The following is a 19,035-nucleotide window of genomic DNA, read 5'->3' as shown; positions in this document are numbered from 1 at the left end:
TTAACAGAGCCCCTTCCTGCAGCTCCAGAACAGAGGAGCAGAATCTTTCCCAGCCAACCCTCAAACACCCCTTCAGTGAGACCTTCCTTCGTAGGTTTAAATAAAATTCCAAGGAATGTCAGCAAAGTAGGCATAAAATACTGTAATAATCTTATCTGAAGTAATATTGTGAGGTTAGAAATGTGGAGAGAAAGGTTTTAAAGATGAGTTTCCATTTAATTGATAGCAAACAAGACAAAGTGTGCAAAAAAAATCTCTGAGGCGCTGCTTTCTGAATCAGCTGATTTATTCCTTCCGTTTACTACGTGTCTCTGAAAGGAAAATTTAAATACCATTTGGGTCTTTGAAAGAAACTGCAGCCTTTTCTGCTATTTATCTAAGTAGAGCCAGTTTTACATACACACTGCTGGATGCTTGTTGCTGGGATACCATCTTGAAAGTGATTCAGAGTATGAAGTAGATCCTTTCTTTGGTTGGGACAAAAGGGAAATGCGCTGCATGCACCAAAGAGAACTGTGGTGATCATCTTTGGAAAATACTGTGGAAGGGCAAAACTGAATCTCATGGAGGTAAGGGAATGGAAGAGAAGCAGAACTTCAACCACATCTCCTTTCCTTTGTGTTCCTGTTTATTTGAGCAAGTGAAATTCTTAGCTCCAGCTTTTCTGCCCTATTACTGCAGGACACACGGTGTTGCCATAAAACCTTGGGAGAGCAGTGGACTCCAGCAGCACGCAAGACATGAATATCAGGGAGCTTGCTCAGCCAAATTATTCAGAGAATTCATGAAAATCTCTCATGGATGTTAGCAGTTCAGGCTCTGCACTTTCATATTCATGCCTCGTGGATTTTCTCCCTGAGCTTGCCCACCTCTCATTGCTCTGGGAGGATATGGAGCTCATTGGCCATGAGCTTCACACCCTGTGTGCTGCAGCTCTTGGAACTTGGGAGTGGATCTTGAAGCCTGGGATATTCCCTCATGTGCCTCTCACAGTGACAGGGGACAGTGTCCCTGTGTGGATTTTCTGTGACAGGACAGGTACCCCATCCATCAGCCCCGCTCCCCAGGGAAAAAACCTGCAGGCTCTGCACTTAGTGCAAGAGGAGCAAGAGTTCTCCTTGCCCAGGTAATTGTTTTCCTCCTGAGGAGTAGCGCCAGAGAGGACCCTCAGAGTTGCTGAGATAAATCCTTTATTTTGTCTTTAAGGACCTTAATAGAGGTGGATTCTCTGCAGTGCTGAGCAGCAGGGCATGATCACAGTGGGATGAGCCATGGGCCTCAAGTCAAGCACTTTTCAAAACATGACTTTAATTATTTCTCTCTTTCTGGGGCACAACTGGCCTGTGTGGAGTCTTGGAGGGTCAAACCCTGATTTTTGGAACAGTCATCATCCAGCAGATCTAAAAGCAGAAAGATTAAATAAACATTTAAACAAAGTTTTAAAATACCCCAATGAATTTCTGACTGCCATCTGATTCCCCTGTGTTGGTTTTGTTTAAAACTTGGCTATCTTTTGGAAATAAGGTTGCTTTTTGTTATTGTTGGATGTTTTTTGTTTGTTTTGGTTGAAGGTGCCTTAAATAGAATTTGGAGAGCTTTATTTTAGCTGGCCTTTTGGCTGTGAAAAGTGGTTTTTGCCTTCTAGTTAATGTCAGGGTTCACAATGAAGCACCAGCGAGCTTGAGTGTTAAAATAAAATAACCAGCTCTTGAGTCCAGTCTGTGCAAATAATCTGAATTAGCTCTCATGCTGCCAAATACGTAACAGACTGGATACAGATGTTTCAAAAGCAGGCAGGTTAGCAGGCAAATCCTAAATCAGCAGGGCTTGAAATTAGTAGAGAATCTAATCAAGGAATAAAATGGAATGCCAGCGTTGAGCCAGGCTGGAAAGGAGGGATGCTCTCATGTGGTGCAGTGGGTTTGTGCTCTGTTCCTTGGTGTCACAGAGAGATGAGCCCATAAGGTGTGTGGGTGGTTCCTCTGGAACGGGGATGGCTCAGACCAGCCTGAGTCAGGGGGCAGTGTATTTCCATCCCTGGGGGCACACAGGCTTTTGGAAGCCAAATGTGGCTGTGGGAGGTGTGCCTGAGGTGGCTTCAGTCTCCCATCTAGATATCTGTGGTTTGTACCCACTGATGATGGTACTGCTAGGAAACGCCTATTAAAAAGCTCTGTACACTTGTGCCTGAGGGCTCATGTTGGTTGTTCTCTTTGCAGTGGGTGTTTGGAGACACAGGGAGGCAAAGTGATGTCTGCTAACTGGGTCTGAGGTTCTGGATCTCAGGCTGTTGGAAGAAATAAACTTTTGTTCAGCTGAGCACCTTCAAATCCCTTGTAAAGAAAAAAAATAGTGGCTTGCTGTAGCTGTAGCTCTGTGGTGGTCAGAGAATCATTGATAAGGCCTGGCTGAGGAGCAGCACCCTGCTGGACAGGGGTTATGAGCAGGGGAGGGCAGGCTGGCAGATCGAACAGGAGAATTCCCAAGCTTTGGGAATCCCAGCCTCAAGGCAAGCACAGGTGTTGGCACCAGCTCACCCTGCAGCCACGCCAGCCTGCCAGAAAAGGAGGGTTAAGGGTCTGGTGGGGTCACCCAGAATGTGGGAGCCTGGGGATGGTTGTCCAGGCAGAGCGGAGGACAGCCCAGACTGGTCAGTCTGGGACAGATTGACTCCTATGGACAGAAACAGGATAAAGCCCTCTCAAGGCTGTGTGGATTTCGGATGAAAGGACACAAAGTGATGCCTGTGGCATTGCTTACTTCTTGTAACCTGAGGCAGGAAGAGCACAGCAAAGTTTCCTTGGGTCCAACAAAGGCTTGAGCCGTGCTGCAGGTTCGCCTGGCAGCGCTGCTGAACAGGCACAGGAACACAGGCACTGCTTGCCCCAGCCAGCCTTGCCAAGCAAGCAGCTCTGTGCCCAAATTACCATCCTCTTCCTCTAGTTCATCCCTTTTTGGAGCGTGGAGAGCCATCCTGTGGGCCATGGTGCTCCCAGCGACCACATGCCATAGCCTTGGATGAAGGACTCTTATACTCGGTACAGTAAACGCCTCCAGTAATTTGGTTTTTTCAGAGAAAAATGTAGTGAGGGTGATGAAATTGTCATCTAGAAGTTGGACTAAATTTAAATCACTCTAAAATTAAATCACTCTAAATTGTAGAAGATGTAAGGGGAAAAAAAAAGCTGGCATGTGTTCTGCAGGTGAGCATTTTTATCAATTTCTCTAAAAGAAGTCTGATTGCCCAGTGTGTCACACTGAGTGTTCAGGACAAAGATAAAGATGGATGGCAGAGCTGTGCTGCTTGAGTGCTGCCCAGAACTGTGGCATCCTGAACGTGCACGTGCAGGCAGGATCCCTGCTGCTGCCAGGGAACAAGTGTAGCAGCAGTGGCACAGTGACCCACATTGCTCCCCAGCTGTGTGACAGCTCTGGCAGGATGAGTGACATCCTCACCCCTGTGATGCTGCTGCTCTGCTCACTGACAGCCACGGGCTCAGCACTGCTGGGGTGAGCTCAGAGACTCAGCAGGGCTGGTACACCCATTTCTGCTCGGGGGCAGGTAGGGACTTGTGCCTTCCTCCTCCTTCCCAGGTGCTCAGAGGATGACATACCTGGGCCTCGTGGAAGCTGAAAAATAAAAAATAATAAATAAAAAAATACAGATATATAATAAATAAAATAAATATATTGTATTATAAATAATATAACAAATAATATTATATAAAATAAACAATATTATACATAATATAATAACTAAAATTAAAATACAGATATATTTGTGTGTATTTTTTAAAGCTGTACTCTTTAAGCTGCTCTGGCATTCAGGGGAGCTTACACCCCTGCAGAACCTGGGCTCCTCTGGGTTGCAGGACGGAAATCAAAAGCAGCCAACACTGAGTGCTCAGTGTGCACAGAGCATATGACAGTGCTGTATGTCTCTCTCACTGTTTGTTTCCCCATTTCACAGAACGATTCCATCCCTCAAGACGACTTCACGCCAGAAGTGTACAGAGTGTTCCTGAACAACCTCTGCCCTCGCCCTGAGATCGACCACATCTTCTCTGAGTTGTAAGGAAGCACTCTCACTGCTTTATTTATTTATTTTCCCCATTCACTGATTTCCTGGGCTGGCCACGGCAAAGTGGGTTATTTACACTACAGCAGCATGCAGGGCTGGCCAGTGACAGATTCAAATGTCAAGCAGGGCTGTTATTTAATCTTGGATCAAGGGCTCCTTCTCTCCCAGGCTTTTACCTCCACTTCTGATGGCTTGAGTTTTAAAGGAATTTGTTCCTAGAGGAGAACTGCCAAGTCTTGTTTTTCTGCATTGATCAGGACACTTTAGGTTTCCGAGAAAGTAAAGAAAGAAGAGTAATAAGCAATAACAGCACAAAATAGGCATGAGAATATGTATAATCACCCCCAAAAGCTTAATTAGGACTGGGAAAAAAAATGCAGCAACTTTTAGGATTTGTGTATGATGGATTCACACCGTGAAATTAAATTAGCAGCCAGCTACAACTGATTTGATCCATTCAGTTCTGAGCTCTGTAAGTGCTGGTGCTCTACCCCTGCAGCAATCTGTGTGCCTCACTTTGAGCACAGCCTGGTCAGTGGAGGCAGGACAGCAAGCCTGGGTTTCTGTCAGGGCACAGCTTGTGCCAAACTCTGCTCTCCTCACTGCCTCCCCAAGCAGGCAGCTTTTTGCTTGCCTTGCAGAGCACCTCGAAGCTTTTAGAAGGTTTATAAAAAAGGTACCCACACAAATCACCAGAATAATGCAATCAGGGCTGCTATTATTCAGCAGTAACCCAAATAGCTGGGCCAGGAGTGCCAGCAGAGTGGTTGTGGCAAGCTGGGGATTGAATCCCACGGCTGTTTTCTCTTTTGCTTTGTTAAATAGCTCCATTCCAAGAATTCGGAGGAATGAAAGGCTTTTAGCATTGCTCCAAGTCTTCCCATTGATGCCAGTAATGCTGAACATTTTCAGAGATGTTCCTCCTAGATGTGTGATGGAGAAACTTTGGCAAAATAAATCAAAATAAATAATCACTGTGCAGAGACACAGTGGAGTGATGTTTCTGTTATGTGATAGTTTTGTATGAATCTTGTTTCAGTTTCCTTGGGAAGTTTCAGACCCAGAACCAGACTTCAAGGAAATGTTTTAACGTGACTTTGCTTTAATTTCTCTGCAGTGGTGCCAAGAGCAAGCCCTACCTTACTGTGGATCAGATGATGGACTTCATCAATTTGAAGCAGCGGGATCCACGATTGAACGAGATCCTTTACCCACCTCTCAAACAAGAGCAAGTTCAAGTGCTGATTGAGAAGTATGAACCCAACAGCAACCTGGCCAAGAAAGGTCAGTGCATTTCACGCTCCTGCTGCACTCAGACACAGTCACTCAGCTCTCCTACATGCTAGAGCAAAGTCTGCTTCCAAATCCAGCTGCTGTCCCAGCTGTCTGCTTTGGGATCTCACAGGCCAGTGAGACATCCTGTGGTGCATTTTAAAATAAAATGTGTTTGACTGGTGTCAGTGAGCAGGGATGGGGCTGCTTTCCCTGCTTGCTTTGCAGGGTGTGGGATTGACAGGAGAGTTCCTCTGGGATGTGACCCTCAGCAGAAGCCTGACTGTCACAGTGCCTGTTTACCAGCATCTAAAATGTAAAGCTGAAAGAAAAAAATCAGGGACAATGGAACTCAGAGTGTGATAAATCTATAATTTAATAATACCATTAAGTCTAGCCCTCTGCTTTTGGATAAAGTGGTGTACAATGCAAGATATGAGATCAACTCAGTGTATTTCATGCTATAATCACAGAAAATTCCCTTTTGAACATCTCAAGTGTTGTCAGGACTTAGCTGGGCACTTAGCCAAAACCAGTGAAAGAGCTCCTGCACAAATCTCTGCAGATTTTTGCTACCACCACAAATCTTAAAATAGCACTCAGTTTGTGTCTGCATCCTGTTTTATTCCAATGCACATATCCTGATGCTTAGTGCAGCTTTTGATGTGTTTACACATTAGAAATTTTAGAGCCATGGGAATATCCTGAAAAACAGATCTAATATGAAAATAAGATGGTTTGGTCCAGAGATTATGAATCAAAAAAGTCAAAAAAGACCCAAGAATCTGGAGGTTAACTGAAGGCACTCCCATCTGGAAGCTTTCTCACCTTTGCATATTGCTGGAGGAAACTGATGTCATCATGAATGTTGTCTCTCAAACACTTCTAATTTTTTCCTCCTAAGGCTTCTTTTTTTTCTAGCCCAATCCAAGTGAGTGTTTCTAGTTTTTTTTGTGGCGGGTTAAATCCTGCTTCTTGGCCATATTTATGCAAACTGTCTCTTGACGTCAGCAGGAGCAGTTCCTTGAGGAAATGGAACCCCTTGTGACCTCCTTTCTCATCTGTGCAAATATTAGAGCTGTGCTCCGTGCTTACCTTACAGGAAAGTCTGTTACCTGAAAGATCATCCTTGCTACCCAAATATTAGCACTCCACATCGGCCAAATAAAGGATTTATTAGAAGGGAGGTGTGTGGTGTGCCAGAGTCACACCTCTGCCTGGCAATAAGGAGAAAACGTGAAACAGAGCCCAGGGAGAAGGGGCTGTGGTGGTGTTTGCCCCCAGCCTCCAGTGGGGCTCGTTCACCCTGTTTACCTTGGGGCACACAGGTTTTTGTGGGATTTGTTCACTCTGTTTACCCTGGTGCTGCTCCATGGATGTCTCTTGTCCTGGGTGTTATCTATGTTGTTTTAAAAATCAGTTCTCTCTGAAAATGCTGACTTGAGCAAGAGAAAGATCACAGAGTTAATTCTTTTAGTGGGATTGTTGTGGGGTTTTTTCCCTTTTCAGGCTTGTGCACTGGGTCCAGCTGGCACAGCCTGGTATCCACCTCTGTGCTGAAGAACCACCTCCTTGTCTGGCAGCTGAGCTGCAGAACTGGCAGCAGCTCCAGTGTAAATCCCAAAATGACAGGAACTGGCTAATCAGGGATGACATGGGGACACAATATTTTCTGTGCATCTGCTCCAAGTTGGGAATGCAACTCACTGTATATTAAATCAAGTGTAGGTGTGCACTCATTTCTGCACTCATGGAATAATTGTCAAAAAACGCTTCGTGTCTATAAAATGTCACCAAAATGTAAGCACATATTTAGAGCAGTGATTTAACCTTTTAATGTGGTGTTCTGGAAAAGGGATGATCCCCCAGGCTTCCTGCTGCCAGAGTTGTTGAAGTGAAGTTTCCAGACAGTTTTTGGCCAGAAACATGAACACAGGTGCCCAGACAACCTCCAACAGTGTGATGCACATGCTTGTTAGCAAATAAAATGTCATGCATTGAAAAGGTCTTTTCAATAAAATCAGGGATTTTTTTCCTTAAAAATGTAAATCCAAATTTATGAAGTGGAAGCCATGTGCACAGCTGACTCCTTGCTCCCTGTTTGGCTAGTGCTAGCCCTTCACTCCTCTGATGATTGTTCTTCCTAATTCCCCGTCCCAGCTCATTGGCTGTGCACATCCACTGTACCACAATATTCTCTTCTAATGATTCTCTCACAGCTAATTACATGGATTTCTGGCGAGTTGTTGTGCACTACTCAAATGCTTTTGGGATCTCATCATTCCCCTGGTCCCCATTGTGGCCTTTTGTTGCTGCTCACCTGCACTGTTCTGAGCACAGTAAGCAAGAGCTGTCCAAAATGTTTTACACTTTTGCAACTCCTCAGGTACCTGGTAAAATCTTTTGCTGGTGAAGTTCCTGAGGTTACAGAGGTCTGAGTAAAGCTCCTGCAGTCAATTTTAGGTGCATTTATTGCTGGGACACAGAGGAGCTTTTGCAGAATCAGCAGAGAGGTGGGCTTGACATCTGCATAGGTCAGGAGTCTGCGGTGGTGTTTTATTGTGGGCCAGGTGAGCTGATGTGATTATTGCTTTGTGTCGTGCTGGGAAGGAGAGGAATTCCCTGCCGAGCTGTTCCCTTGTCAGGCGGGAGCAGGAGGAGCCCCTGGTGGTGCTGAGCAGTCTGTCCCTGTGTGCTGGGAGGCTGGAGGAGAATTTACCATATCTGTGTGCTTCCCATTCCACAGAAACGTGTGGCTCCTCCTTACCTAACAAGCCACAGCCCCCGGCTCACTTCCACACCTGCACCCAGCCCCAGGCTGGGAATGAAAGCAGGGAGAGCACAAACCCAAGGGCTGCCAGGGAAAGGAGTGTAAAAAACTAAAGCCATTAATTAAGTGTTTCCACATCATCATTGGAGGGAGCAAGGCAAGGGTTAGGCTATTATCAGCCTTTATTTTTAGAGTGGTTTTTGTGGTGGAAGATTTAAAAATAGAGTGTGAAAGTGCTTTAAGTAATGGCATAAAGATGTTGATTTTTTTTTCCTTGTAAGGATGCATTTATTTAAATATTATCGCTGCTTCTTTAATTTTAAAGGGCCAACCCTTTAGATCTGCTCTTACATTTCACAGTGTTTCTTTCTCCAGATTTTCTCTGTATCTATTTGCTGTGTGTCAGCTTTGGTTAGACATGCATTTGTAAGGATTGTAGAGGAGCTGGTTGCATGACTCTCTCCATGAATTCCAGCATGAATTCTGTTTTGCAGTGCACATTTATTGGTAGTTGTTGCGCTGAGTTTTTCTTAGGTAATAAAATAAATTAAGCAATCATCATTCAATTAAGTTATATTTAATTTTATACAGCATCTATTGTATGTATTTTTCCCATGGCAGCCTTAACACCAGGCACTATTCACCCCAGCATAAATGTGTTTTTCCTCCTTTAAACTTTTATGCAATTTAAACATTTTCACCCCACTGCATTAAATTCACCTTTTAGTAACTGCTTAAGAATAATTACACCCTGGATTCCTTTGGTGGCAGAAGGGGGTCATTTCCTAGGTAACAGATTTTAATGGCAAAAACAAGCACTGTGCACCCATGGCTCTACTTTTAAGACATGCTTCATAATATTTAAAGCATAAATTCTGATGTATAAATCACTCAGGCAAATGGTTGGTATGAAACACTTGTAGGAAGTGTTACAGAACAGTTGGAATTCTTTGGCCTCCCAACTGGAACATGGAAAGTGAGAATACTTCCCCAAAAGCCCATTAACTTTGGGATTGTCAGTGTTTTCCAGCATTCCACTTGTACAGGGGAAGAGCTCTCTGCCCTGTTTCTGTCTCAAGTATTGACAGAACAATAGATCCCAGGCATGATTTATTACTCTTTGAAATGTTTAAGCCACACCAAAGTTCTAGGGTTAGCCCAGGCTGTCAGCAGCAAGTGCTAAGCTAGGTAGCTTATCAGAAAACCTTTTTTAAAGAATTATTTTATATATATATTATATATATATATATATATATGTGCAACAAGTGTTGTATGGATAATGTGGCAGCATAAATATGTTAATGGAAACTATTTGTCAAAATGAATTTGCAAAATTTGTTTCTCTAATACACTGGAGGTTGCTTTTTCTAGTTAAGCTGAAAAATTAATTTCAGATCTTGCAGTTGTTTGGAACATTGCATCTCAAGTGAAAAACTAAATGTAAAAACCTTTTAGAACGGAAAGTCCTCGATTATAAGGATTTTTTGCATCTCCACTGGAGAGTATTTTTCTGTGTTGTGTTTGACCTGGCCTCAGACTGTCAGAGCCCATAAACAGAAAACTCAAACTGTTTATTCTGTGCTTGTTGCTGCCTCTTTTATGGAGCACGGGGAAGTATTCCATTTTAGCAGCAGAATTTATGATTTGAAGATGAATATTAGATAAGGTTTCTTTCTGAAAATATAAAGGAGCCTGGACTCAAGTGCTGATGGAAACAAACGCAGATAAAGTTTGGACAAACATGGCATGGTTTAGGGCACAGCATCCATGGGAGGGAGTTTCCTTCTGCTGGCAGATGCAGTCAGCCACCAATATCCACCAGTGTCCCTCAGTATCCACCAATATCCACCAATATCCTGCATCTGGAAGGATATCAATTCATGCCCTGCCCATAAATTCATGCCCCACCCATAAATCCAGAACTCTGGGGAGGCAGCACGAGGTGGGGAGCTAAGGGACAATGCTGGCACAAGAACACACAGGGATCAAGTGGCCTTGAATAAACTGAGGCTGGAAATGAGGAAAAGTTTCCTGACAATGTGGTCCTGGCACAGAGTAGCAGAGGTAGCAAAGAGGGCAAAAAAAGCAATTGTTGTTAGGAGAGAGCTCAAGTTGTTTGTGGAAGGGATTGTCCACTGCAGTGCCTGCAGCTGCAGAATCAAGTTTAAAGGACAGATAAGGAAGGCCCTTTAAATGGACTAAAATCCCTTCTTTTCAGTTTGTTTGCACTGTCTTTGCAGTGCCACCCCTTTATTCTTTCCACTTCTCTTTAATATTAATCTATTTTCAGTTGCAGGAGTTCGTGGAAGTAAAAATGTCACCTGTGATTTTTCTCTTTTGGATTTTTTTCAGTCCTTAGAGCACACTGACACTCATATCTCTTCCCATGATAGTACAGGGCAGTCCTTTTGGCAAGTGCTTTAATAGCTTAGGTGGAGAAGTATCACTTAGCAGAGAAAAATACATCTTTTTAGATGTCTTTTGGTGCAACGTAGCAATTGGAAGTAAGCCAACATTTAACATTATTCCATCTCCCAGGATCACTGTGAGCATTGTACAGAGGATGTTTTTGAGAGGTTTGGCAAGACAGTGACATATTCCAGTGCTGTCCCTCTTTCAAGTCTGTCAGAAATAACTGTAGTATGCTGGGATGAATGGTGTTTTTATCTGTCTGATTTCAATCCTTTCCACTCAGCTGCCTTAGAAACCTGCCATGTTGCAAAGTGCTCATCCCACTGCAGCTAGGGACCGGTGTAAAGGTGCTTTTGTAGTGGTTTTGTGGATTTAATTGGATCTAAACTGACTGTCTTGTGATGTGCTGTAAGGGATATCCTGTCAGAAACAATCTCTGCTGAGAAGTCAAGAGCAGAGGATGGGTTTGTGGCTGTGAAACCCTGCTTCAGTCTTGAGACTTAGCAGAGATCAGTTGCTTGGGCTTTTCCCCAACTCCTTAACAATTACCGGTTATTTAAGTTTGCCTTCTAACAAGTTTAGCATCTGCCTGCTGAAGCTTTAGGAACTGCTCCAAGACTTGTTTTCCTTGTCAGGAAAGCTCTGCTTACCAGAGTCTCTGAACTGTGACCGTGCATTGTAACAGCAGAGGCTTTGAAAGCTGCTGCAGGCGTTCAAAGGATCAATAGCCATCAAAATAAATGTGTTTCCAAGGTATCAATTGGAAGGAAGAGAAAATGTTGGGTGCTTAGAATCCTCCCTGCTTCAATGTGTGTTTTGCTGTTTTCTAGCACTACTGCAGAAAAAATACCTCCTTTTCATAGGCTGTGTAGCCCCTGTGGGTCAGAGTCCTTCCTTCCTGAGAGGATGAAAAAGGCTGAAAAAGCCTGTGACTTGTAATAAAATGAGTAAATAAATACCACACTCAACACTGCAGTTGGCTTTAAGATCTTGTTAAACCTGGATGGTTCCTGCCTACAGGCACCAGTGAGATTTGGAAACCTGCATTTTCCTCAGGTGCCACTCCACCTTCCTTTCCCTTGGAGATGGCAGTGTCCTTGGGATGCTCCCCAAGTTTTGATTCTGATTTTTAATTCTGATTTAAGTAGATTTGCTGTTTGGCATGGCTCCTGTGGAAGCTTGTAGGAAATATTTCTTCCCTGGAGTGAACTCAGTGTCTTGGGCTGCAGTGCCTCATCTTGATAGTTCAGAAAAGTGGTTTTCCATCTGCAAACATTTTCTTGCCACCCCCAGAAAAGGTAAATGATTGTATCCACTCTTGGTTTTCACTGTGCACTTGTCCAGATGCTAAAGTGGATATGATGGTTCATTGGAATGACAAGCATTCCTGATTTAGGCACCCTGAACTCTGCTGTACTTGAGGAGCCTTGCTGTGCACACAGCTCTGGATCTCAGTGTCCTTGGGCATGTGGTATTTCCCCGTGGGTTAGTGGGCACTGAGCAAGCTCTTCTGTGGAGGCTGCTCAGACACACCAGGTTTGCTTTTCCCTGTTCTCCCTCACTGACTTGGCATTCATACTCGTCTGCTTCTCAGGGTGATGGCTTCCAGGGCATCTTCTTCCCTGTTCACCTCTGTATTTTGGATTTTTCTTTGCTCCAGTGATTAGCTGTGCAGCTTGAATTGTTATTTGTGTGTTCTCATTTGATTTGTGTCCCATTCAGTAAGCATTTATCCTGATCCTGTATCAGCATAAACCATATCTATGGGATAATTGATTCAGATCCTGTATCAATATAAACCATATCTATAGGATAATTGATTCAGATCCTGTATCAATATAAACCATATCTATAGGATAATTGATCCTGATCCTGTATCAGCATAAACCATATCTATAGGATAATTGATTCAGATCCTGTATCAATATAAACCATATCTGTATGATAATTGATTCAGATCCTGTATCAATAGAAATCATATCTATAGGATAATTGATCCTGGTCCTGTATCAGGATAAACCATATCTATAGGATAATTGATTCAGATCCTGTATCAATATAAGCCATATCTATATGATAATTGATTCAGATCCTGTATCAATATAAACCATATCTATATGATAATTGATTCAGATCCTGTATCAATATAAACCATATCTATAGGATAATTGATCCTGGTCCTGTATCAGGATAAACCATATCTATAGGATAATTGATTCGGATCCTGTATCAATATAAACCATATCTATAGGATAATTTACCCTGATCATGTATCAGGATAAACCATATCTAGAGGATAATTTACCCTGATCCTGTATCAGGATGAATCATATCTGTAGGATAATTGATCCTGTATCTGCATAAACCATATCTATAGGATAATTGATCCTGATCCTGTACCATTCTCTGTCTGTGCTCACATCTCCCTGTGTCTCACTGCACAGTACCCATACAAGCCTGGAGAGAGGAATCTTGCTCTGTCCCTTCCTTACTGAGGGAGTTTTCCATTTCTCTTGCAAGAACATGTTCCCCAAGACAGCTTGTTTTGGTTTGTGGCCAGGTAACTCTAATTACAGGAGGTATTTCAATGACTAAAACTAAGGGCAGGATTGGATCCGTTATGTTTTCCTCCAAGTTTAGGGAAAGGAAATGAGATTTGAGCACAACAGGATATTGTCCTGCTTTGATTTTAAAGGATTTAAGCAATGACACAAGCAATAAATCCACTGCAAGACTGTTTCCTAGCACACTTAATTGAAGCAGTGCCAAGCTCTTTCAGACACACATCCCAAGTATTCTAGTGCTCACTCTGGTCTCATTACCTGTTTAATTCCTTTTTCTTAATCACCTTTTGTGATGCAGCTTCCTTTGCAGATGGGTTGCCATTCTCTGCATCTCATCTGTTTCTCAGGGTGATGGATTCCTATCTTCCCTGTTCTCCTCTGTATTTTGGATTTTCCTTTGCTGCAGTGATTAGCTGTGTAGCTTGAATTGTTGTTTGTGTGTTCTCATTTATTTGTGTCCCGTTTACCTGGTTCATGACAGCTTTGCCCTCTTGTTTTGCCAACAGCCACCAGAGAACTGTCTGGTTTTTAAACCCTGTGTTGTTGGTTCTACTTTTTCACATTATTAAGGACTTTATGAAACCAGACCTACCACTGATCAGTGTTCAGCCTCTGGACTTCTTGTGTAGTTCAGCTTTCAAATTCAAAGAAACCCTGATCTTTTAAGCTGACCTCAGTTTATTTCTATCTGAGCTTTTTAGCAGATTAGTTTTTCCAATTAGGAAAAATCTGAGTTTAAAACTTCATTAAATGCTTCACTAATAGCCAGATGCAGTAATTCAGATATATTGCTGTTCCTCTACTTATTAATTTGATAAGGCTGACTAGTGTGAATTTCTGCCCTTAGTGATCATTGAGAGAACTGCTGAAATGGAGGAGCTACTGATGATTTTTGCCCCTGGTGTGTAAATGGTGGCTGCTACTGTGATATTTTGATGTATCTGCAGATCCTGACCTGAGGCTTGACAGTTTTTGCCATGCTCACTGTTTTTTCTAAAACAAAGCAGCACTAAGATAATTGGGGTGAGGTCCTTACCCAGTTGTAGGGTTGGGGTCTTTTCAGTGTGGGCTGAGCTCATTCTGTGTTCTCTCCTTGTGGTGACTTTGCCACCAAGAGCGGCAGAGGGTGCACAGTGCAGTGGGACAGTCCTGTCCTGCCCTGGTTTGCAAAGCTGAATAAGCAGAAACTGCAGTTACCCCTGTGGGGGGATAGAATGTACGAGAATACAGACAGTGCAGAAGGCAGTCTCACACCTGAGGAGTTGCAGCTGTACCAATCCCCAAAATCAGGAACAGGCCTGCCCTTAGCAGGCCACAGCTGTGCCCAGTAAGAGGAAGAGTGCTACAAAAGAGTGGGTGAGCTGGCTGAGGGGAGGGCTGCAGTGTGGTGGCTGTGCTGTGAGGAAGAAGGAGTCAGTGCTGCAAGGAGATGCCCATGAGACATCACCGAGAAGGTATGGAACTTTGTGATAACTACAACTCCCAACCGATAGAGCAGTAGAAATGTGCCTGGAAAGCCAAGCAGCTTCCAGCACCACTTGGATGCAAACCCTGCAAGTGCCACCAGAGCAGCTCTGGTGCACTGTGTCCCAACAGTGTGGAAATGGAAACATGGAAATTCATCCTGGGAGCTTCTCTGCAGTAGCTCATGTGTGCCCAGTGTCAGGAGACACACCAGGATCTGTGCATCCTGCTCCACACTGTGCATGAAATCTTAATCCCTAATGAGCTGGGAATTGCAGGGCTGTTTGTGAGAGAGAGTTTCCAATGGAACACGATTCACAGATCTCCCACTGGATTATCAAGTGTCTGCTTTGCTTGTTGGATTCTTATCTTCAATTTGAGAGGGCTGCTCAGTTGTGTGGGATTACAGCAAATGTGATTATTGTTACAGACTGCATTGGAATAAACCTGATTTCCCTGTCAGACAAAACACCATTGCAATTCTGTGCTACTGACTGGGAGATACGAGGTGCCAATTAATTGTCTCGCTTCCTTTTTGTTTGTTTTCTTTTTTGCTTTAATAACATCTCTTGGCACAATGGTGCTTTCCAGTTAGATTATAACTGAATGGATAACAGCATGGCTGTAAACAAATGGAAAGCACTATGAAGTTTGCAAATATACAGATAGAAATGTTTAAAATCCATGTGACCTAACCTGCTTACTGTGTACAAGCAAATGCACATTTTGATTGTCATACAGATCATCCACAAACTTTAAGGGACAAGTGAAGGCTGTTGTTAAAGTTGCAAGGATGAAATGCAAAGAAAAGTGCTAACATATGTTGCCTTTTCTGCTGCCTCTGCTGTGCCTCTCTTGTTTTCCATCCCAAGACTTTTCCTGGAGGATTGGAAGGCTCCTGGGAGCAGGCTGGGCTAGAAAATTTTCCTAGAGCCCAGGAAAATTAGAGAGCTGCACATCAAAATAAGGGGATGAAGTTTAGACCCAGCAGCTGTTTGGGAAGTTCTCAGGGTTAGCTGCACTTTTATTAAATCTCCCCCAGGCTACTGCACTGCTGCTGTTTTGGTCTTGGACCTGTGCAGAGGGCACAGAACTGCAGGAGCAGCTTCTTTTGGCAGTTCAAACTGCTTTGAACCCTGATGTCTTTGAGCAGGTGTTGAGTGAGCAGGGTTTGTTTACATCCTGATGCTGAGAGCTGGCCGGCTCCCAGGAGCATTTCCACATCAGGCACCATGCTGGTCGTGCTGGCTGTTAAAAGGGTTGGCAAAGCAGGATCTGGTCAAGCTACCTGTGTCTTGCTAGGCTCTGGGAGAAGGATTTCTGTGTCGAAAGCAGCTTTTTCCAGCCCTGGAAGCTGCATGGGAACAGATTTCCATGGGCTGTCGCCTGTGTGTGCCCCAGCACTGTCACGGGCCTCATAGGAGACACAGGCCTGGCTCTCTGGATCTGGCAAACAGGACTAAGATAGCGCACCAAGGGCGTGTTATCACACTATTACTGAGTGGTTACTCAGTCTCCAAACAGAGGAGCCTCTGAGAAGTGCATTCACAAAGCACAGTCTGTCATTCCAGCACAGTGGCTGGAATTCCTGCTTCATGGCAAATGAGTGATCACCAGCTCCCAGGATGGGGATAGTCCAGATCTCATGAGCTACAGAAGAAAACATTTTGACTGATGAATGTTGACAAGATCTAAGAACCATGGAAAAGAGGATTCACTTCATTACCCCTGGAAATTCGGTGAATTTTGATAACTCATTTGCCAGAAGTGTGTCACCTGCCTGAAGACTGCTCCAGGAAAAAGGATCTGGGATAGCAGAAGTGGCTTCTGGTGTATTTAGAGCAGACAAATGCTGACTAGAAAAGAGCCTTGTGGACAAAGCAACAGTTACATTTTTATGTGGTTTTCTCTTTTATCCAGGAACATTCATGTATTTGATCAATTGTAATAGATCTTGAAAGCTATGGGATTGTGTAGCTGCAGTTAGTAAGGAATTCTTGTGAAATGTGTAGAACTTGCCACTTCATTTGTGCTTTTCTTTTTTCCCTCCCTTGTAACTATTTTGGAACAATCAGGTGGAGCCAGGGATGCAGAAAAAGATCAGGCTGCACAAACACTTCCCGTGTTTCATATAATGAAGCTGATCACAGTCAGGAAATTCAATAGAACCTCTCAACATACTCCTCTTCTAGTAGGAAATTACTTCTCCTTCCTATAAAATTGGAATGGAGAAATGCCAGATTCTGTTGACTTCACTTGGTTCCCAATGTGGTGGTTCTGTTTTGATCTCTGCATCAATTCCAGCACCCTGAAGGTTGCATGGAGCAGCAGTTTGAGGTGTTCTGTGGAACCATTTGCTGAGAAACTGCCTCAAGTATTTCTGCAGGAGAGGCAGAGAGACACTTCCACACTGGGCAGTGCCTTTCTAGACTCTTGGAAGTTTTTAATTCAGGTGCGTGTTTCTAATTTTGAGGTGTTGGGAATGTCTGTGGTAAGAGTACATTAGACACTTTTGTATTTCTCCTCCACACTTATATTTTTCAGACCTGTTCCAATGCACAATAAAAACATTAAAATGGTTCTGTTATTTACCAAACTTTAGCTGGCTTTACTAAACTTAGCACACTTATGTGTGCTTTGGGAACCAAGTCAAAAATATGCAAAGTGTGATGGGAAAAAATGCAGAGTGTGGCAGGGAAGGTGCAGAGTGTGAGGGAAAGAGGACAAAGGAATAAGGCAGAGGGGAGGATGAGGAGGCTCTTGCCTTCTTCAGCAGGAGGTGCCTATGTGGCCCTGAGCTGTGTTGAACATTTCAATTGCCAGGTGCCTCAGGAAAAAGGAGGCATTTTTATGTTTGTGCTGGTTTTAAGTGTTTTAACAAAGCACTACTGAGTGACCCCGTGGGGAGGGGAATTGTAATTAATCAGATAAATTAGAGAAGAGGTGTTTGAAGGGGAAAAAAAAATAAATTTCTTGTGCTGGCAAGCTCCAAACCCTGCAGAGGGAAGGATCTCACTGAGGGCTGTAGCTGCTGACATGGATTCTTCTGTGGTTCCATCTCAAGAAGAGACATCAGATCAAATTTAACATGGCAGCGGTGAAAGAAAAAGACAGGCCAATTAACTCTTGACTTGAACTATGAACTTGACTTGAACTATGTAAAGCACAATGGATATTTTTTTGAAGTTTCATTGAGAATTTTAGGGCTAAGATAATTTTAATGCAAAAAGCCAGAAAAGGAAAAAGTGTGAATCCCTCATATCCCTGTGTCTTTGTGGTATGTGTCTCTTGTCTAAGTTTTTATACCCAAATGTGGCATGAAATCTTTCTGTTGTAAATCCGGAGCCAAAAGGTGGCACTGTAAGCTGCCTGTGCCAGGGTGTGCAGCTGGGACTGACTGTGCTCTCCCTGGTTGCTCTCCCAGGACAGATCTCCGTGGATGGCTTCATGCGCTACCTGAGCGGGGAGGAGAACGGCGTCGTGCCCCCTGAGAAACTGGACTTGAATGAGGACATGTCTCAGCCACTGTCACACTACTTCATCAACTCCTCACACAACACCTACCTCACAGGTACCACCTGATGTCTGACCTTGCAGAAATTCTGGGTGTTTTCAGTGGTGACATAAAATACACTGAAATCAGCAGCATTAAGCACGTGGTGGAGTTCGTTCTCCAGGGAAGCAAGGGTGGCACTCGATTTTTGTTGCAGCTGCAACACAAGTGCATCAAATATACTTTAATTAACAGGTGACCAGCACTTGCTTTGTACAGAAAAGTTCTGGTCAGAAACCCAGTGAAGTCCCTGAATAGCTTCTCTCAAATGGGATTGCAGATTAAGGCCCATCTTTAGGGAGGAGAACGAACATTGTACTTTTTATGGCAACAAAGAAGGACAAGTGTGCAAAGCAGAATATGGGAAACATCTCTGTAGCTCATAAATTTGCCCATAAACATGAAATCTGGCAGCTTGCTGTGCTCCATGAAATTTGCTTTGATTCAGAGATCAGGGAGGTTCAGCATGGCACATAACTTTCTGACAGCCCGTAAGTGCCAGGAGGGAATTCTGTTCCCTGCCAATATCTGACATCTGAGCTGAAACCTTTAGGTGCTGTCATGTTTTAAAAAGGCTGAGCACCCAGAAGCTCCTGTTAATTAGGGTTACAGTCTGAACTGTGTTGTTTGCACAGCAAAGTCAACAATGCTTTAAGACTCAGAAAACGCTAAGGCAGTTTAGGAATTTGACTTTTGGCATGTGTTTCCTAGTCCAAGGTTCTGTTAACTCGTGAGAAAATAATTGTAAATTTACTATTTTAGTTTGGTTTACGTGGGAACAAATGTTTGGGGCAAGCAGATGTGCACAGGGGGTTCTGTCCTGTTTGATTTGATGTTTGCTTTGTCCTGTCATGTTTGCTGATGACTTAGCATTATGTTTAATTTAAAAAATGATGCTGCACTGAATGCTAAAAGTGTG

At 43.5% G+C, this 19,035-nt stretch overlaps 1 protein-coding gene across 3 annotated transcripts in view; it reads left to right on the top strand.

Moving 5' to 3' along the window:
- The window catches only part of PLCB1 (phospholipase C beta 1), a 290,674-nt gene that overhangs the window by 176,039 nt on the left and 95,600 nt on the right, over positions 1–19,035 (top strand). For all 3 annotated transcript variants that reach the window (XM_058802822.1, XM_058802823.1, XM_058802824.1), the window contains exons 8-10: positions 3,971–4,071; positions 5,199–5,365; positions 17,988–18,134. In XM_058802822.1, coding sequence (XP_058658805.1) covers positions 3,971–4,071; positions 5,199–5,365; positions 17,988–18,134 — 415 coding nt within the window. The remainder of the gene's footprint in view (positions 1–3,970; positions 4,072–5,198; positions 5,366–17,987; positions 18,135–19,035) is intronic.

Source organism: Ammospiza caudacuta, chromosome 3, assembly GCF_027887145.1.
Source record: "Ammospiza caudacuta isolate bAmmCau1 chromosome 3, bAmmCau1.pri, whole genome shotgun sequence".
NCBI lineage: Eukaryota > Metazoa > Chordata > Aves > Passeriformes > Passerellidae > Ammospiza > Ammospiza caudacuta.
This window is presented reverse-complemented; position numbering and strand designations above follow the sequence as displayed.